General features: G+C 35.7%; 1 protein-coding gene across 5 annotated transcripts in view; it reads right to left on the reverse strand.

Moving 5' to 3' along the window:
• The window catches only part of TTC7B (tetratricopeptide repeat domain 7B), a 137,882-nt gene that overhangs the window by 98,472 nt on the left and 17,156 nt on the right, over positions 1 to 22,254 (reverse strand). For 4 of the 5 annotated variants that reach the window (XR_013952381.1, XM_080596262.1, XM_080596259.1 and 1 more), the window contains 4 exons: positions 19,139 to 19,293; positions 17,823 to 17,991; positions 6,374 to 6,504; positions 5,241 to 5,362 (listed from right to left, as the gene is read on the reverse strand). Coding sequence is in view for 4 of the 5 variants with exons in the window: in XM_080596262.1 (XP_080452388.1) it covers positions 5,241 to 5,362; positions 6,374 to 6,504; positions 17,823 to 17,991; positions 19,139 to 19,293 (577 nt within the window). In the remaining variant the exon portion in view is untranslated. Of the gene's footprint in view, positions 1 to 5,240; positions 5,363 to 6,373; positions 6,505 to 17,822; positions 17,992 to 19,138; positions 19,294 to 22,254 lie in introns of those variants that run through there. The other variant, XM_080596261.1, reaches the window with a different exon arrangement.

Genomic DNA, 22,254 nt, shown 5'->3' on the forward strand with positions numbered 1-22,254 from the left:
GAAGAAAATCATTTGGGAAGGGTAGGCCAGCAAGGGACAGAGAATCTGGGAGACAGAAAAGGTCAGATCTGACATGCCTACCAAATACAAATTGCCAGAACACAAGAAAACATTTTCAGTACAAACACCAAAATGCCTGCATGTCAACAAAAATTATAAGCCCTCTCCAGTAAACTGGCTTTGAATAGATTATCCTGGTGGTTATATATTTTGAAAGGAAAGGATGTGGAGATCGGGAGGTGCAAAGGAAGATTTTTCCAGTATTCAACTGAAAACACGGGTAAAGTTTGCCTGCCTTTCAACAGGTGACTAGCATTTCTGTAACACATACTGTTTCCAAGGTTTTCGCTGCAGTTAAGCTTTGATTCTTACCACAGTCAAATCAATACTACTTTTAACTTAGAAACATATATTTTTAATTGTTTGGACAATGACGAGGAACTAACCTGAGCAATGGACACTTTGAAAGAACTGATGAATTTCAAATGCCATTAATTTCAATAACAAATGACATCAGACGCAAACAGTCTCCAACACCTGCACAGTATTTGCTTTTTCTTACCACTGTACCAGCCTTCTGTCCACTACAATACCACGTTCGTACCGTCAGAAACCAGTTTGACCTCTACAGCACTGCCTACAACTTCAGAGGATAGCACTGAAGAGTCAAATAATGCAATTTGTTAACTCTTTGCAAAAAGTAGTTTCGGAACAGTTATTACTATTTAAAATGAAGATGAATCCTTTAGTACTAGTCGTTTACATCTCTGTAGATAAGTAGTCAACTGGTTCTTCCAAGAGCCGGTTCTGTTTTTATGACAACTATGACCAAAATACATACACTCCTTCCTTGGCAAACTTGCCCAAATGCTTAGCAGATCAGTTCTGCCACTACCATGAGGAAATCTAGCACCAATAAATCCTCCCGCCTACTTATCTCCGCCTCTTCAAGTCAACAGGGTCAGTTAACATTTAAGTTAAAACTGGCAACTGTGGCTCACATTCAGTGATGTACCTTATTTACTAATTAATGTTCACAAGATATCTAAGTCCTAGACTTCATCAGAATTTGAATCTTAATCTTTGGAGAAGTGCAGAACAATCAGTCAAGGTAGCACACATCCACACCCACACACACGCACGCAACAATAGCACTTATGGATTGGCTTCTGTTCACTCTCCCTTGCCTACTAACACGAGAACAATATTCCTGCAAGTGCCATAGTGGAAAAACAAAACAAAAACTAAAAAACCAACTCCTACACAGACAAGTCCTTTACATGAGTAACTCCAAGGACTGTTGTTTTGTGTGTTTGTCAGACATCTTGTAAGCCAATAAAAATCATTTATTCACAGAAAAACTTTATTTTTTGTTGGGTTAATTGTCTACTGAGAAAGGGCTGGCCTCTGAACAACATCATCATGGAGAGGACTGGGAAGGTCTTGCTTCAGAGCAGCTATGTCAGCACAGATAATAGCACCATGAGGAATACAGACCTGGTCCAGTTCCACCAGGCTTTGATTCAGCAAGTGATCAGGGATGGAAATTAGACCAAATTGCAGTCTGGATCCTGGACTTTTCCCATGATAGAACGATGTCCTTGTGAGGGTGTGACATATAGGACGAATGACGAGAGCTCTTGAAGCTAGCTAAGGCTGGTTTTCAGATGATGGCCACCTGATTTTAGATTCCAAGCAAAAAGCTCTTTTGCTTTAAGAGTGTACAGAGCGAATGCAGTCCTGAGCTTTGCTAATTCAAAAATAAAAATCATTTACAATTTTGTCTGGTTTATCTTAAAACATGAATACAAAGTAAATTCAAGGACAGAAGAATTACGCAGTACATAAACTGTTGTCCTTTCTCAGCGGCATTTTACTTGAAAACCAAAAAAATACAACCAAACAAAAAAACTATATTGAAGTACTCATGTCAAAGTTTCTATGTTCATTGCTTTTCTTGGAACAATACCAGGTCTTTGAACTCCTCCAATTTGAAATTACAAAGCAGCTACTAGACTAAATGGAAGTTGCATAATCAGCCAGCAAGACATTTAAAGTTATATATATTTTAAACCCTCCTTTTAGTTTCAGAACAGCTTCCTCAACTTGCTACACATTGCGAAGCTGAAATGTTCCTCAGCTCCCAAGTGAAAAATGGTAAAGTAGTTTGACACTTTACTTAAATTCTGTACATTTTGGAAGAAAACATTAGTTTCTGATTCGTGCCTTAATAGATCATTAAAATAGTGCTCTTCCATTCAGGCTATTGCCACTTTAGGCTTTTTTTTATATTTTTTTTATTTTTAGATAATTGCTATTCCATGTATTTTCAAAATGCTGGCACTTAGCAGTTAGGCTTCAGAGGTTTCAAACACTAATGCATGCCTGAAAGATATTCACTTAATCTTCTACAAAAACTTGCTTTCTTCACTTAAATGAAAATCTCTACACAGTTAGCGAGCAAAGCAAAAGTTTAAAGTTGATCAACCAGCATGCTGGGTAGGCAGCAACACTCCCTACGTTACTGCTGAAACGGTGTTCTTTTAGTTAGTATAAAAGTTCTCAATTTCTTTTCCAGTTTGTAATCAATACATCCAAAAATGAGATTTCCAGTTCTAGAGGACAAAGAGTCCAAAAGCAGTGAATAAATGAGTGAACAAAGGTATACAACAACACATTTCCTCACAAAAGGACTTTAGACAAATTCAGTTCTCCATCAGATGTTAAAAGAGGTGTGTTTGTTTTTGTTTTTTTTTAGTACTTACTGGAGTGGAACTGAAATCTAAAAAAAAAAAAATTAAAAATCCGTACCATTTACCCATAAGCATCTTGGCAAATCTTTAAGCATGCTCTAGTCTATAAATTGATGAATCCACAATGCTGGTAACAAGATAAAATTTGAATTCACTCAATACAATGCCAGATTATAGTTTAGTGGAAGGAACTTTCATTTTGGATTTAACTTATCTTAGTGTTACAATCTCACATCATGAACATACAAGTAACAGACTCCACTGCATTGCAATATGAATACCAGAGCTGGTCTGCCTGTAAAAACAGGCATATTTTTCCTCTTCTTCTTCTCCCTCATCACTCACAAGCAGTTAAATGGGTAATTTCCTGCATCTTCTACAGGATTCACGCCCTTTTCGTATCTACAGCTTCAACTGAAAAAAGTTTATTTAAATCAGTGTTTCAGTTTCTAAACTGCCTGTATTAAAAATATCTACATTTCCCCTGCTTGAAAATTTTCATATAATCATTATAATTTTAGATTAAATTAAAACTTGAAGTAGATTGTAAAGCATAAGACAAAGATCGAAGATCTTGAACTCAATTTATATAAACCTAATATCAGAATACATGCCAAATTTAAAAATCAAGTGAAGCATCTTTGATACCAATGTTTTGAAAAGCATGCTACAAATTTGTCACTGTTAAAAATATATATATTTAAAGTAGCAGTCCTCTGTGTTCAGTTCTGGTAAATTCAAGTGAAAAACAAACAAGCAAAAAAAGAAGGGACCAATAAAAGCAGCAATGTAACTGAGGGCCTGGAACAATGTCCATATTAGGCAATCTTGAAAGAATTGGGATTGGCTCTAAATTAAGAAAGGAAACTGAAGGATATAATGGTAGAAGTATGCAAAATAATGGTTGGCACTGATTCATTTTTCCCTGACAGCTCGTTTCCTCTTCTACTACTTCTAGCACTAGACAACTAAATTGGAAGACGACATTTAAAATGAAACGTATAATGCATAATCAGCTTGTAAACTACAAGTGACCATTGTACTAAGGAGTGGAGGAAAAAAAAATAGTATGTTTATGCAGGAGTTGACAAGAACACCAGCAGCTTCACTGTGAAGGATTATAATGTGCACAGAATACAATCAGCTTTTTGAAAGTTTATGCCGGACCAGCTGATATGGTCTAGGAAAAAACAAATTAACAAAAAGCATTCCTCTATAGGCTAGATGTTCCTTAATAAACCACTACACAACTTTTTGTGGTTACTCTTAATCTTCTCTGTCTACTGCTGATTACTTTTTGAAAATTCTTTGAAATGTGGAATTTAGCTTATTCTTTACCATGATTGCCACTGCGATTCTTTTAATACATGTATTTTACTTATCTTTTGTGCAGACATGAAAACAGTAATTTTATTTTTAGCCCTGCTAAATGAAAAAAAAAAAAAAACCAACTTTCAAAACATTCCATTCCTCTTGCAATTAAATGATGAAAACAGAACTCAAACATAATTCTCAGATCACGCAATATGGCAGCATTACTTCCTTACTTTAAGAAGCTTAGTGACCATTTTCCTGCTGACTGCCCTGAACAGGTTCAAAATTGGGATATCCTTTTATCAACCAACCATCAGTACATGAAAATCTCGAACTCTTTACAGACACTGCATGATTTACCTTCATCTCCTGTTTATGTACTTGAAAGAATAAGAAACATTTTTGGTACAAAATGCTAGTCCTGTCTAGAGTTCCAAAATTTCAATAAAATAACACAAAACAAAAGCCCTGCAGATCAGTTTTTAAACTATATGCTTTCAACAACAAATGTCAGAAATGTACTTAAGAACCATTTGTGCAAAGTTTTAAAGCTCTAAAAAAATGAAGAGTGGTATTTCTTTTTTCATCTTCCGTGATGGCTGAATTTATTTTTAGACTTCTAATAGAAGTCTTCTTTAAAATTATAAAGGAGCTCCCATGCAGGATATAAAAGGATCTATAGAGCAGGTACAATAGAGATTGTATATTTGTATACATACTGTTGGTCTTCATGCACATTTATCCTGCAGCATAATGTTAAAATAAGTGATAACTGAAGAGATTCAGAAAAAAATTATGAAATCAAAATTATAAAAATCAGGAATTTCAATATGTTGTCAATTACTCTATAATAACATCTTTCTAATATTTACTTTCTAATAGTAAAATAAAAGAACTATAAAAGAATAGTTCAAGTTTAAGGTATTTTAAGTTCTCACAAATAGTAAGTAAAATACAAAATGTTTTCTGTTTAATATACTTTAATCAAAGGATTTAACAACATGTAAATAAATACAATATGGGCAGCCTCACTATTTCATTCAAAACTTTAGTGCCTTATTAAAGAGGCCTCATGATCGCATGACCCACAATTGTTAAAAATTATCACAATCTGTTAGAATGAAAATAAAAAACCTAAATCAAAACAAACAAAAATGGTGAATCAAATCTTACCCATTCTTGAAATATAAAACATGTGCTCTTTGTAATCCTGTTTCCAAGAAAAAACCAAGTTCTTGTTCATGTGTAGTGGGTCCTGGTTTAGGGCTTCTGTTTTGTATATTCGTATTAATCACCTAGGAGAACACAAGAAAAAAAATACAACAAAAATTATCAAGTTCTGTAGACTTTCATAAAGAAGCTAATACTTTACATTGGAGAAGTCTTTCATTTTTAGGTAGCTGATAGCTGAATAGTTCTGTCCTTAATTCCATTCATACCTAAATATAAATCTTTTTTTGCTGTTGGCTATCCCTTTAACGGTAATTTCTTCACCAAGCAGAATGGCCTGTAAGAAAAGTTTTATAATACATTTTCAGAACTTAACGTGAAGAAGAGTATAAAAAAAGAAGTGCATGACAAAGCATATTTGCAACCTCACTCAGTAGCTGAGGTGATGGTATTTAAAATCTAAAACCCTGGTAGGTTAGGAAAGAGTGCTGCAGAAAGCAGCACTGAAGATTAAAAGTGATATCCAGAGAGACTTTAAAAGAAACAATTTAGAAATGATTTAATTTGTATTAGTTGTATTAAAAATGGAAAATGATCAGCTTTCATTTGCCTTCATATTCACTACATATTCTACCAACCACTAAGAGACAACAAAAGCACTCCAAAGCAAAAAAGCTCAGAAAATAAGAACGTGTGTTTATTTAAAAAGCAGTATCAATTACTTCTCTCCCTCTTCATTTTATTTTTTTCTTTTCTGACCCCAACCTAGTATCTAATGAAGATTACAACATTAATTATTTTTAAGATTTATCTGAAATGCCAGGAAGCGTATACACGCAATATACATAATTCCTACATGTGTTTGAAATATACCATAATATACCACGTCCGTAAATGAATTCCCAGGAGGCTACAGATCAGCATCCTGAACATACATAATAATTAAGAGAGTTCTGTCCCTTTTCAGACTACTAGCACAATTTTCTAGGAGGACAGAAAGTCACACTAGCTTTATTGTCCAAGAGTAAGCATGCCCTGAAGTTCTAAGAAAACAACTATCAGACATTTTCTTTCTGATGAATTACCAAAATGTTGGTATCATCATACCAATAACAGATGATGCACATAATTCTTACCCTTTCTATCTCCTGAAGGTACAGAAGAGCAATATCCCCAGCCTTCTCATAGCACGTAACAATTTCTTGTTCACGGTCCACATGGAGGTTGCTAGCTGAAGAAGAAATTGGCAACTTCTCAAGACAGAGACCTGAAAATAAAACATTTTCAAAGGAAGCATTAAAAACAAATGTCATAAAATACTGCATCTGGAGTATAGTCCAGGTTAAACCCTTTTGATCATGGGAAGAAGCAAACAAAGAAATTACTGAAAAATTTTGAAGGTATGGTCCTCTGATACAGACAGAAATAAATAACACTGAATCCTTCTTAATGATTGTAAAACTATGAGAAGCAATTTTAGCAATTATGATTTAAATGAAAATTATGACATTATACCACAGAGGTGTCCAGTGTCCTTTTATACCAGTTTTAAATTACTGGAGACATCTTCACTTATTCCAAGTGATCACAGAAACCAAGGCAAGGTGAGGAAAGCACTCAAATACCAAACTTAGCAACAGAGCAAAGCAGAAGCACCAATAAAAGCAAATACATTTTTAAGAAATAAAGGATCAGGAAGTGGAATTTTTGGATTTAAGCTTTTGTTCATCAAATTTCCATCTCTTCGATTTTCAAAAATCTCACTACTCCCTCAGTGCAACAGGCTTGCGACATGCTTTACATCACCTGTCACCTATGTTATTTGTCAAACACTCATTCTCTGATCAGTGACCTGTTAGCTGTCCGATTCTACTTACCTTGCTATGGAATTACAGAACACACTAAACACAATTAACAACATGTTGGGGAAAAAAAGGATTAGTATATCCTCCGCAGGAAGAAAACACTAAATTCCTAATGACAAATAATGATTTCAATATGCTTTTTGTACCTGTTGTCAAGACAATCAAAACAACTTCAAGAATCCAGACATGATCCTAAATCTGTGCTGGCCTACTGTGCTAATAATCAGCATAGGAGCTGAAAAATCACTATTAAATTGCCCTCCATACGCACCCTCATTAGGTCTTGCATTGAAAATAAATGCAGCATAAGATACCATGCAGGCAGTTAACAGTTTAAGCCATAGATTGTCTAGGAAAAATTGTGATAGATACCCACATTTATGTGAATGCCCACAAAACAACTCAATACAACCAGCTTTAGTAACAGGTACCTCTCTCTCATCAAGCACAGAAGTCTTTCATGCCTTTATTAGACCTATCCAACAAAAACATTATCTGGTGCTTTGAAGCCAAAAAATATAAAGTTTTTGCTTGTCTAAAATCAAAACAACATTCATTAATCAATGGTATCTCCTATACAAGCCACTTCTATTAAAGTTGTTTTCAAAATAATTAAAGAAAACAGCTGGAAAGGACCTCGAGAACACTCATCTGTCTATCTGAATAAGGAATCAACCAACACCAACAGATGCTCTTCCAACATGTTCTTAAATCCTTGGCCTTCTTATGCAATTTATTATAGAGCACAACTATTCCTACGATTAATATTTTTTCCTAACATCTAAATCTCCCTCCCTAGATTAAGTATTCCTAGTCTTCTTCACAGATTATTCCTTTCTTTACAAAACCTCTTTTCTAATTTCAATCTAGAAAAAGAGACACGTTTCCTACAATGAATATCAATTTTCATTCTTTTTATGCTTCCTTGACATTTGATCATTTTCATCTCCTCTGGAGGCTCTCCAATGGGTTCTATCTATCTTGGCTCGTGCGAAAAACTGGATACAAAGCTCTACTTGGAGCTCAACAGCACCGAGCAGAAAAAAACAAAAAACATCCTGCATTTGATATAGGATACTTTTTTATCTTTTTTTAAATACAAATCACTAAAACTTTTGTGCCTTCTTGTGCGTATTAGTAAAAGATTCCCTTCTACTTTTGACATGCAACAGATCTCCACATAATATTCTGCAAAACAAACATAAAAATCAGTATACTTTTCAAAAACCTACATGTTCCGAAAGCCTAGCTAACATTCAAGTAGACTCTCTTGAAAACCTGCCAAACCTGAGTACAACAGACACTGGACTTCTCTGACATGTCTAAATCTTAAATCTGTTTTCATCTTAACATCTCTCTAAAAAGTAGAAATAGTCTAGAGCAACCTATGCTGGTCTGCTTTCTTTCAATTTTTCAATCATATAACAAATATTCCAAGAGGTGGTTTGTTGTTTTTTGTTTGTTTGGTTGGTTTTTTTTGTTTGTTTGTTTTTACTAATTTTATGTCATATATCCAAAAGATTTAACTATACAAAAAGTTCAGATCTCCTGGTGCTTGAACTGACCCTCTGATAAGAGCTAAATGTATGGTTGATGTTGGATAAAAAGCTTGCAGTGTCCTACATGAACATCTTCAAACTCAGAGGTGACCATAAAACACAATAAACGAGCAGTAATAAAAAAAATGCCAAATGACTGAAAGCATCAGATAGTTGGCAAGTGGATCATTCCTCCCCACCCTCTCTCTGCCATGACACAAACAACAAGCACTCCACAGTAATCCTCCATTTATGACACATATTACTCAGCCGGTTATTTGTGGAATTGACTTGGATTTATTATTTATATTTTTATAATTATGGCCACAACTATGTATTATTTTTTTTTATCTGAAAAACTCAGTATAAAGACCTTCTCTCATTTTATCTGGGAATTTTCCTTAAGATATGAAAGAATCTCAGTGCTCCATCAGAAACTTTAAAGTAACGGAGAAAAAAAGTACAAAATTGTGACAGGGTCCTTTGACAAAGCACATAATACTATTTCTTAAAGTAACTTTATTATACAACTGTGCTTAGTGTATTTTTCCTGGTATGCTTATTACAACCTGTCAAAGTATATTTATTTTAAGCATGTAATGCTTTACAGCCAGAAGTTAATTTGGAGAACTATCCTGAAACAACCACTTACCAGGATGGTTCAGAGGCTTTATTTGGTTTGCTGACACAAGGAATAATTACAATTCAATACTACATTAAAAATGAAAACATATTGACTAGAAGAAAAACATTGAATAAATTAAGATTTCTGTAACATGTTAAAATAAGAAGTCCGTTCAGATTCCGAGCTACTCATTTAACTTTTTCTTAAAAACAGATGATGGAGTGTAGAAATAATTATTAACACACGTAAAAGTATTTTTAATTTGAAATAGATACAAACAGCAATATAGCAATAACAACCACGAAATATACTACTTCTTCGGAAGAATATTGTGAATGATTAGAAATGAATTAAAATAAGGCATTGTTATATTAGGCTCTTGGGAAAAAAAAAAAGGCAAGTGGTAACTTAGAGAATTTAGAAACACATGAATTCAAAGACACACATATCACCCTAAATCATCTGCTGACAATGTTCACATGCATTCGGACGAGTCAGATCTCCCCTATGTGCTTATTTCCACACTTCCCAGGCAAAAATCTGTTTTTCTGCCTCAAAAAGTTATGAACTTCTTTAATTATTTGTAATTTTTTGAGATATTCAGGAAAGAGTTGCATGTTCAACTCTATTTTTTGAGAAATTCAGCAGAGTTACTGCTACGAAATATTACTGCATTTGTTGTACAAGTCATAGCTATTGGTTTATTTAGCCTTTATTCTTTATATTGTTTTAGCTTGTATTCAAGAATATCACGCCAGTTGGTATCACAAATTCACTTCGATATTATGGCTTTTAAGTTTAAGCCCTTCCAGTCAAAACCACCTTCAAGTAAAAGCTTCTAACAAACTGGGTCAGTTTTATTTTGGGAAGACACTTATCTCATACATATCTAGTCCAGATATCAAGCAAGATGACTCCTGAGGGAAAAGAAAGTGAGAAGCAGTGAAATGAATACGAGTCCATTCTAGTTAAGCTTATGTGTTTTGCAAAGTAACTCTAAAATTGTTTGTCAAAAGAGTAGAACAGCAACAAACAGTATTTGAACAAGGTATGCCTGGTATTTCAATTACATGATAGCTTGCGAAGGTTTTCTTTAAATCTTTAAAACATGGTTAATTTATAATTTTTATAAGATTCAGAAAGCAAACAGTAGATAGTTTTATCACTTATTCCAAGTGATCTTCATGTCTGTATGCTCTCAAATCAGTGATCAAAGTTATGCCAAGCCTTTTTTTTTAAACAAGTACATTACAAGAGCAAACTATCTGCAGTATGACATATGCACATTACTACTACCCAAAAAAGAGGGTTCCTCATAAGAATGAGCAATAAACTAACAATTTTTAAGATGTTCACATGGATAAGATTTGCTTATTCTTAGCAGTTTTTTTTATTTTGATTACATTGACTTTTCATTTTCATTCATTAAAAAAGTAGACTTTCTGTTGGAAAACCAACTAACACCCCCATTCCATTTTACAAAGTAAAACAAAAATTACTCAGAGGTCAAAAAGGAATCCACATCAGATTTCAGATCTTTAGCAAGTACTCCTACCACCCAGATCACTACTGAAACCATTAAAAACATACATACACACACCGCAAGCCTGAGAAAAGCCTGTCGCATCTGTCACATTTACGGCATTTTGTATAACTGAGGATCTTAGAAGATGTCAATCAGTACCTTGTCTGTATAAGTGCTTGTCAGTTTTAGAGACCACAAGTAATAACTGGTTTATCTCCTGTCTTCAGTAGTCAAGTCAAAGGACAGACAAAAACAAACAAACAAAAAGTGAAAGACTATTTTATACTTAAGTAAATAAACATGTTTTTGCAGGAGGGAAAAAGTTGCATGAATAGAAAGGGTTCCTGGGTTTGCTTTCTGTTTTCCTTCGACATGTAAAATCCAAGTCTGAGTATACATCCTTTATTCTTCCCTGTAGGATATGCAAAGCAATACTGGTAAGTGTTCCATAGGCTGTACACAAATGAACAAAAGGCACCAACCTTTCATCTCTGCTTTTAAAGAAGCTTCGTACTTAGCTTACATATTTAGAACAAGCAATTATATAGATTATAGCACACACTTACTAGTAACTTTTGACAAAAAATTGAAACAACTCTAGTTACAGCCATCAAGGAACTCCCACGGTTTATTGCTGAACTTAGAACGAGCACTGCTAATTTCACTCAGGTAAAGGACTTATTTCTAGAAGTCCTCAGTCCAAGATTGTGCTTTGCGTGTAGAGAATTATTTTTTTTTAGAAAGCAATGTATAAACTTTTTTCCCTGCCAATTTCCTACTGGTAATTGTAAAGTATTAATTAATAAGAGGAGGAAGACTAAGAATAGGCAGTAGGAAAATATATTTATATTAAAGTACCTCTTACTGCAGATACAGTGTCTTAATAGGAATTGCCTATTTCTTTAGACAATATAAGGAAACAAAAATATTTCATCTCCGTGTTTTTTCAAGTGTGCTGTATTTCCCATTCCTCTCATGCCAAGACACAGGAAAAAAAAATCTCCAACAACTGTTAGGATGCAGAATCTCCCCTATGGCTACTTTCATACACAAGTAGCTCCTCAGAACAGGCATCAGAAAGGTCAATATCCTCTTCTCAGCAAACTTGAATTTAAAGGGAGCTGCTCTGGCTAGCTCATTTTTCTACATACAGGGTACTTACAGAGAATTAAATCCATTCTAGTCAAAACTCAGAGCATTACAAGCACCACTTTCCAGAGCTGAAATATATTTCATCATCTATGCTCATACTGCAATAGTACCTCCTTATTATTTTTTCTAATATCAGTTACGCTAGTTCTTCAAAGCATCTCTAAGTTCTTCAAAGTTAAAAATAAAAATACACATATATATCTACCCTAGTTTCTAATGGCAGGAACACTCATACCTTTTCTGAAGTGAATACTTAGCAGTTAATAAAACCAAAACAATATTTGGGGATTTATTATAATGTCATCTGAAACAATATATCATAGCTGTAACAACATCTGCTGTGAAATGACTGGCCACACTTCTCCTCTAAATGTAACAGTTTTCAAATATTTGTATTTTCTTAATGACACAGAATAGAAGAACCAAATTATTTTCATTCAATGTTTGGATCTCAAGCACCAGAGCTAAAAGCTCCACTGAAGGAAGCAGGACAAACCCTTGGCTTTTCCACCTCAACCCCTATTCAAGCAGGAGAGATAAAGACTTGGGAAAACCAAGCTTTATCTGAAAAAAGTTTTAAGTAGCTATGGCACAGGCTTCCCAGCCACGGTCTGCAAAATGTTTGCTGGCAGGCTGCAACTCCTGCACAGCAATATGGGAGGAGGGAACTTAAGGAAGTTGAGTTCTTGACCCAGTACCTAATGAGGCCAGAGATCTCTGGCATAATGTTTAAAACAGCTTTCATTTAGCATTCTTCCATGAAGAGCTGCTCGGTGTCTGCTGACACGGGCTAGCAACGCACAAGATCTCATTACAATCGGGTATGATTAAAGTTAAGTGCAGGATCTTTTGCTAACTGCAAAGTAGCAATTCACATGCAGCTGACACTTTCACTGAACCTAATGAATATTTCCATGTTTCTGTAAATAGAACTAATTAATAGCCAATCATTTAACTTGGTAAATGCGACATTAAATTTGAATATGGGTCAGCAGCAGTAAAGGCCGTCTCACCTTTCTCAACATACATCATCTAAATATAAACAGAGTTATTTGAACAGGCAATATGAGACACAGAATGGCCTGCAGCAATAGGGTTACAATCCTGTAATGTCGCAGTCTAACTTACATATGACATCTCTCACGTACTTAACAAGAACGTAACTGTAATGCAACACAGCTATCTTGTCAGATACCTGCGGTAGTCTACTAATCTATGACAAGACAGTAAATATGAACACAATTTCTTAACTAAAATCAAAAGTTTACAGCATTGCAGACTGTAAGGACTTATAAATTGCAATGTTCATCTCTGAGCATATGTGGAAAGATTCACTGATTTGTAATGCCAAGTATTACACATCCATTTTTCAATCATATCTTGACTTACGCAGCATCACAATTGTGTTAACTTAGATTTTGATAACCTTATTTCCCAGTTAAATATATACTTGTAATTTGAGTGTCACTGAGAAGTTGCACCTCCCCAAATTAACACCTCAATATCCCACTGCGTATCTCATCTCTGCTTCCATAAGCAAACAAAAATTGCTTAGAAACACAGAAGATACTGCCACGCATGGTATTTGAATAATGCCTGTGTGTGCTTTCCAGTATATTACCTCATTCATATACTGCTGAAAACTAGCACAAACTTAATTGTCCTGTTCCCAGAGAGCATATCCTTAGGAGAATATTAGCTTCAGTCATTATTAAAATGGATTCTAAATATACACTACCATGTGATAGCAGTGCCACACAATTTTTTCAGGTTTGTCTTTGATGAGAAGGGGGTAGGGAAAGTTGGAGCTAGGTACACAAGCCTAACTTGAAAAAGGAAAGACTCAGACATACACAATCTTTAGTTACTTCTTTATGGATTCATAACTTGTCTTATTTCAATTCTTCCTAAGTTAAGATTTTCCTCAGTCTCAAAATTGAGCATTGGCAATTAAATTGATCTAGTGAAGAACTTAAACAGATGATACTGAAGAGACAAAATTAACCTCTTATAACAGAGGTTTGGAATTCTTTTCAATTTACAAGCCATTTGAAAATTACCCCCTTACTGTCTTGTTCAAAATTGTGTTTCTGAAATTTAATACTGCAGCTATTCCAACACAACACCTTCTATATACACAGAATGAAACAGAATCGCTCAGAAGCACAGCATCAAAAATAGCTTAAAAAAAAAGTCACGATAGTTTAAGGGTGTAAGATCAGAAAAGTATGCCTATCAACAAAGTTAACCACACAGAAGAAGAATGTCTTTCACTACTTTTTCATTTTTAACTTGTGAATTTGATGAAATGGTGAAGAAAGGCAGAAAAATACCAGAGCTGTACTCCATTCAGGAGTACAACTTTGTGGTAGCTACCTCCTCTCCAGCTCTGGGTGAGAGGTATCTGAGCAGTGCTGAATCCTGACCTATGATAATCAAGTTCCTGAAGTTTTGCCTCACGTGTATTCACTCAGCTAGTCTACTATATGCTGTTTTAATGGACACAGCAGCAGGTAACTTTTCATCAGGCCACTCTTCCATCATCTTCTACCCAAGACAACGCGTAAGACATCACAGCAGACAGTTGCATTTGTTGCCAGAAGCCAGGAAAAAAAGCCCCCTTTCTTTTTTCCCTCACCATAACAACACCAGTCCATTAGCTTTTTGGTCTTTATGAGACACAGCAGTTCTGTATCTCAAAGTTCTCAGATAGAGGTTTACAAAACTAACAAACAAAAAACAACAAACAACTTGGTGGATAATGCATTCAGACACGCTTATTCTGGAGAAATTAAAGTGTCAGTAAGAATTTTCCTCCTCTGATTTTTTTTTCTCTGCCACATCTTATTTTTTAGCAATAAAAATATATATACATGCATATGTTTATGTAAACATGTTATGTTTATGTATGCCCCCATATATTTGTATGCATACATATATAAACACACACACAGATACATGCACACACTCCAGAGTTCAGCAAGTGTTTAAGGATCTCACTTCCTCTCCAATGTTCCAATTCAGTTTCCTCTCCCCACAATTGCCACTACTGCTTTTCCTCTTCTCCTTCTTACTAGCCATTAGTAGATAAAGCTCCAACAAAACTTAGCTTGAACCTGACCTTGGGCTCATTTTGCACCTCATTTCATTCATACACACATGCTGAATCTCCCTTTGCTGTGAAGGACAGAAAGAAATACTTTCCATATTGTGCAAGGGTAAGAGCACAAAGCAGGCCATTTCTGAGGGCTTACAGTAGACTTAATTGTCTAGGGTTACAGCATAACATGCTCATTTAAGTACCTTGAAACAATTGCAGAAGAATAAACATTTCAATTCAAGCATCCTACTCAATGCCTCACCTCTATTATAGAATGAAAAGCTCGGAGTAAAAAGGGAAGCATTTGTGGCAGTCCTACCTTAAGTGAGAAAAAAATTGTAGCAATTAAAAAAAATAAAAGTAACAATAAAAAAATATAGCAATTAAAAACTGCCATTAGTTTTCTGCATTACAGCTTTGTCAGGCAAGCACATTAGTGCCTGACCACTACAAAACAGGATACCAATATCCTGCTGACTACAAATCCAGTGGAACTGGGTTTGCCCAAAAGTGGATTGAAATTAGGAAACTTAAACGGGTATTTTTACAGCCTCTCTGCATGTTGCCGTGCTGAGCAGTGCAGCCAGGCTGATGCATGCACACAGGCATTTCTTGGGAACATGGTGATCTGTTCATGACTGCCAAAGAAATAAAAGCTAAATACTTAGAAAACTTTAGATATTCAGGTTATCCTTGAAACCACAAGCAGAAATACAAGTCACAGCAAAGCACAAAATCCATTTAAGAATAACTTGTACTTAGTTGGTAGTAACTACAAGTCTCCAATCACCTCTGAAGAAGCCCTTCACACTGGAAAGTTTTATAGTCCACTCTTAAAAGTGGAAAATAGAAATTCCAGGGAGAGGAGGAAAGGGAAGGGAAGGAGAAGGGGGAAGAAGGGGAGAGTTAACTGTACTACTGCATATTAATGTTCACTATTTAGCTGTCAGTTACTCTAAATGTTTCTAAACTTTGAATATTGAATTTAAGATTGCTCTGAGACTTCAGCCTTATTCCAGAACTGGCAGGAGACGACAAACTTACAACCCTGGGAAGAAGGGATATTAACTTTCATTAATCACCCATTCAAACTTAAAACATGGTAGCAAAAAAAAAAAAAAAAAGGCAAAATAAAGCAATTCTGGACATAGGCAGAGCAGAAGGAAAAAAGCAGTAGTCAGCTAGTTTGCCCAGGTAAGCTGGTAAGCAGGTAAGCACCTGCTTAACCCAGGTAAGCACCCAGTAGAATCGACCAAAGCAGTGAAGTCTGATCAAGGTGTGTTACAACAGATTTCAGTGTTTAAGTAGAAAACCTGAAATCAGAAGCAACAAATTAAAAGCATATCTAGGTTGCAGACATGCCTTTTTTCCCTTTCTTTTTTTAAAAGTTGAATCTACAAAATATTCCAGGGTAGAGAAGAAATTAAGGCAAGACACATATTTACTATTTTCTAATCAATTAATTTGATATCAAGTAAACTGAATAATACCGATCCTTTCTGCATAATTGGTGTCTTTATGTTTCAACTGTTCTATATTCTTATGAGACCAAATAAAATAGAGCCAGAATAGTTGAGCTCTGGGAAAATACTCAATTAACTTATTGGGATTCCTTGGAGATAAGCAAATTTATGCACTTACAGTTGATCAAGTCCAAGACTGCATTTTCATAGGAAGAAAGTGACCAATTCAACAGTCATCTTCACAGATGGGTGAAAGGGAAAGCTGAATGGAAGGTTATTGACAAAAAACCCTGGCAACAACAAAAAAAACTCACAACCCACACACAGATGGTGTATGAGAGACCTGGGCAAGTTTACGACACATATAAAAACTCTCCATGCCCTTCCCTTTCCATTTTCAATGGAAACAGTTACCCTCTTCAAAGACTAGGACCAATCTTTGAACAGTGAATGCTATTGAAGTCTCTCCTAAATTGTGTTTGCTGACTTTAACTCTTCTCTTGTGGTAACAAACAGTATATATGTATGTCAAACCCAAATTTAAACACAGCGGACCAAAGCAAACATAGTTAGACACAGGAAATTCTCATAAACCTATGGCATACAAACTGCCACTTTCCTCAAAACATTAACCCAGATCACAGCCCATGAACAAGTTTTCTAAGCTGAGGTGGTACTGCCACCTTAAGACACCAGGCTAGCATTACAATTTTCACTATCCTGGATTACTCGAAAAACACTTTCAGAAATTTAAAAAAGATACATATTCAATGAAGAAGATTTCTAAAAATTAAACTGCAAAAGAAAAAAAAAAAGCTTTAAGTCCTTTTAATGTATTATGATTACTTTACTCGATTAAGTAGCAATTTAGGTTTACTCTAGTTTAACATAACCTAGGCTATGCATTGTAACATTTAGTACAAAGCATTGTGAATCAAGGTTCTTCAGTTTTGTCCGCAGCAACTGAAGAACTGCACTACTTTTGTAACACAACTTTCAGGAGCAGTGCCAATACTTCTAGTATCTTGCCAAAGTTATAGGACATTCAGATATTGAAGGACTTTTAAAAACACATAAAAATTTGACTGGGTAACAGCGGGGTTAAAATGGAAATTTTAATAGAGGTAAGAGCCTCGTCAACCAACCTTGTCAATTATTTTAAAGGAAATAATCCATCCTCTTACTCATCTGCAAATGTGGCACTCTATCACTGTGTTGATTATATGTTTGTCAACAATTTCTTTCACTTTGGACAAAATGTTGATTCACTTTTCAAAACTATTTCTAACATTATTATACTGGAAAGAGCAACCTTACCTTTAGTAGAATATGCTTCAGCAATCATCCGTAACCTATATGGCGGCACTGCAGCTAGCTGCAAGTCATCAACTCCTACTCTGGCATATGTATTCAGAGCTTCTTTGTAATCACCTTCCACATAGTTTAGCTTGGCCATAATCAGGTTAGCTTCTTGTAAGAATTCTGGCTAGAAGGAAGAGGAATAAGAAAGGTTTCGTTCCTCAGGGAAAAAAAAAAAAAAAATCTATCAAACCTGACAATTGTTTGGCATGTTTTCTGCATATACGACCTGTGGAAGCCCACAGTAGATTTCTTGTGAGAGAGCAACTAATCATCAAAATTCTATCTTTATGTTATATTTGCGAAGCTTGGGGGTAGGGGGTGAAGCCACATAATCATTCTCCAGCAAGCTACTGAACAGCATCATCAGTCATTTTTCATGTTCGTATGTTTATTTACACATGCACCAGTAATACCTCTCAAGCAGCAGACAGCTTTGCCAGGTAACAAAACTATTTAAAGACAGCCTATCATTACAACCCCTCCAATGATTTTTTTCTTAACACCACAAGTACAGTTCAAAATAACGTGTCAAATCTTAAGAATGTATTCTACAGCGTATATATTTAATTTGCACAATTTCAAAGCAACAGGGTAGAGGGAACATCCTGAAAAAAAGGATTCAAGGAAGAATGAAGGAAAAAAGGAAGAGAAGGAAATCCTCTCATGAATCACGGGAAACACAAAAATGGAAGTTAGAGATGACTGTAAAGCAAGGTTCTCATCTTACAAGAGATACCCATGAATATAGAAAAATAAGTGATTTAGTAGCTACAACAATAGTTAAGCAAAGAAGGAAAAAAATGGTGAAGAATATTAGAAGTTTGTGACATAAACACTCCTCTCAAGGATAAACCTTACTTTTCGCCCCCATGCATAACTTCAGAAGTCTTTCCTGCATACTCATGAGACTATGACAGAACTTTGTCAAATATTTTGTGGTTTTATAACATTTCTATCTAATGCACTCCAAAGAATGATTTAGTTATATACAGCAAGTAAAACTTTCACAAAAGAGGTTGCAAGGACTTCACTTAATCATTCCATAAGTTGGTGACGATTTTCTTGTTCTTCTGATGAAAGAAGATTTGAGAAATTTATCTAAACAAAAGTCCATGAAGAAACAAAAAGATATGAAATAGCATAGCACTGATGATGTTCTGGGAATAATAATAAATCAACACACAAGAACTTTCTACTTTTTTCTCCATAATTAGCAGCACACTCCTGTCAATTTCACCTTTTCTAAGTCTTTTTCAGACTGACTGACTTACCTTTAGGTTTCCTCTATCAAGTGCTGCCGTGAGATGTTTCCTGACCTCAGTCAGCTTTGGCCTGGGGCCCCGTGGACTACTGTTCTGTTTAAGAGCGTTTTCCTTCAAAAATTGTTCTAGTTTGGACTCTCCGAGGAGAAGTTCTGCCATGTCATCTGTAAATAAAAACAAACACATGAAATATTAAAAATCATTTTATTTCACTAATACTTTGGTGTAGGCACCACTGCCTCCACTGAAAATTTTCAGATCTAAATTTTAAAAACAAAATAACCTAAACAAACACACAGCCAATTACTCAGATTTAACATGTCATACGGGTACTTCATTTTACTTCTCAATTTATCTTTTACATGCATACCATTGTAGAATTCAGTCTGTTATGTTCTAGGCTGTAATGAATTAGAGCAGTAACCTAAAACCAATCTTCTTCCCTTCTGCCTTAAAAAGAAATGTTTGATTCAAAAGCCTCATGGACTCTGCAGCATTCTGAATGCATAAAAACACACTTGTGTTCTCAAATGCATCCACACATGTTTAACTGTTTAAAGAATACTGCAGAAGGAAAAGAACTCAGTTTTCAGATGAAGACAAGTCACAGATGCAGCCTGGTTACCAGCCAGCTTAGTTTTCAGGATTTCAGAACATGGTTGTCAGATTCCTCACTCAAGTTTGCAGTAAAAATTTAATTCCTCTACCCACCAAAGATACTTTTGCTGATCACCTCATCTTTAGATCTGATGATACCAAGTAATTTCAGGTGCCACACTTCTACCTGTACTTTACTCTTTTAGGAGCACCTTTATGCCTCTTCGTGTGTTTTGTTTTGCTTAAACTGTGCATCCTCTGTTTAATTTATCTTTGTGACAACAATGCAGTCTGGATACAGCCTTGATGTATGCTAGCCAAAAATGTTGGTCCCTTGAAAGATAAAAGTAGTAAAAATAAAGTATTTCCCTAGTGCACCATTACTTTGGAGACATTCTAAAAAGCAGTGACACTCAACATCTTTCAAATATGTATTAAAGGCATACAATTCCCAGTCCAAACCAAAATATTACTACTGCTCAATAATATACCTACAGTATAACAATAAAACTTTATTACCCACTAACTGCCAACCAAAAGCTTCTATTTACCTATTCAATGTTAATATAGCAAAATGTACAGCTATTTAGCTGTACATATAAGCAAATGGGAGTTTGACATGCATCAGCAAGTCCAGCATAAAATTTCCACGTTCGTTAAGCAAGAATTTGATCCATTTACAAAGCCTGACTGAAAAAGTTTTCATTTCCAACATCTGATGTACATAAGTGTACAGTTTAACAACACAAAAAAGTCAAATTTACGTTCTGACGAATGTGAAGACTAAGTTTGTACACTACAGTATTTTACATACAGCTTAGATTACACAGCATTTAAGGTTAACTAATCTCCTTGCACACTGGAAATTTAACGTATCTGAACAGAATTAGAATGAGAAAAGTTCTACAGTAAATAATAATTGTTTTGGTAAAGCACAAGAAACCCACTGTTAGCTGTGTTAGCAGGGAACAAGCAAATTAAAGACGACTTCAGTTTTTGGTCTGTCAGGACCAAGCACATTTATGATCTAATATGGCTTGTAAAGTCTTTCCTGTGTTTAGAAAAAAGGAAGAAAAAAAAAAAAACCTTTACCACAGAATGAGTTTTATTCAAACATTACCGTCAGAGTACATTAGAAAGCAGGGAAGGAAATGCTCACTGCTCTTAGCACAAGCACCTGGAGGGACCAGGCCCAGGCCTTGAAACCCCATGTCCATGCCCCCCCCCCCACCAGCTCTGAGTCGCGGCAAACCGTGCTCCCAGGCCTGCCTCAACAACTAATGCGCTCTGCTCTCTGGGGAAGAGCAAGAGGGACAGCAAGAAACATCCCCTTTACCACATCCAGATCATAGTCCTGCACCACACTACTCTCATCTGTAATTTGCACAATTGCTATGTTTAATTTCACAGGCAACCAAAACCCCTAACACTGGAGGTTTCTTTTTGAAATCCCCTGAGGAAATGAGAGTAGAGAAGGACACGGTTTGTTCCCATAAATTCACAATGTTATCAGCATATTTCCAGGAACATTTAATGCAACTTACAATAATTTTTTTATTCTTTCATTGAAGTCTTATCAGCAAGAATGAAAAATAAAAGATATTTCAATGTACTAAGTGGGGAAAGAAAGAGAGATGGGGAACACACTTCCACAGCAGCGCAGGCAACTCAGCGCCACAGCCAGTTAGCTTTGAGTATTTCCATGGACTGGGATTACACAACCCCTCCAGACAACCTGCTCCAACATTTGACTGTACTCACTGTGGAAAATTTTACCTTGCTATCCATTCCACATTTCCCTTGTTGCAGTTTTTTGGCCATTGCTTCTGGTGCTGTACATTTCTGAGTGTAGGCCACCTCCACAGTCACGGTGGGATGAGAGATGACAGCAGTAGGATCCCCTCTTACCCTTCTCTTCTTAAGCTTTAGCAAATACAGCTCCTAGCTGGTTCTCCAAAGATATGTGATCTGTTCCCTTTATCTTGGTGGCCCTCCACAGGGCTCCCTCCACTATACCAACATCTTTCTCATTCTGGGGAACCCAAACTAGATGCAGTATTCTAGATGCTATCTCACAAGTGACTAACAATAGGGAACACTAATTTCCCTCAAACTGCTAACTACACTCTTGCTAATACAGTACAGAGTGCAGTTGGCCTTCATTGCCACAAGGGTTTGCTGCCAAATCGTACTCCCTTAGTTGTCCACCATGACATCCAGATCCTTTTCTGCAAAGCTGCTTTTTAGACAGCTGACCCTAGGCTATCCTGTAACAAACAGTCATTCTTTCTCAAGTACAGGACCATGGTATTTGCCTTTGCTGAACTACAGGAGTTTTTACAGAATCATGAAATGGTTACTCTAGCCTGCTGATATCCCTCAAAATGGTAGCCCTACACTCCCCAGTTTTCTATCACCCGCAAAATCACTGAGGGTGCGTTCTCAATGTCTAGGTTGCCAAGAACGATACTAAACATTATTGACTGCAGTATTCACCCCTGCAAGACCCCACTTTTAATGGTCCACAG

The sequence above is a fragment of the Anser brachyrhynchus genome, assembly GCF_964034855.1.
Source record: "Anser brachyrhynchus genome assembly, chromosome: 5".
NCBI classification, from domain to species: Eukaryota; Metazoa; Chordata; class Aves; order Anseriformes; family Anatidae; genus Anser; species Anser brachyrhynchus.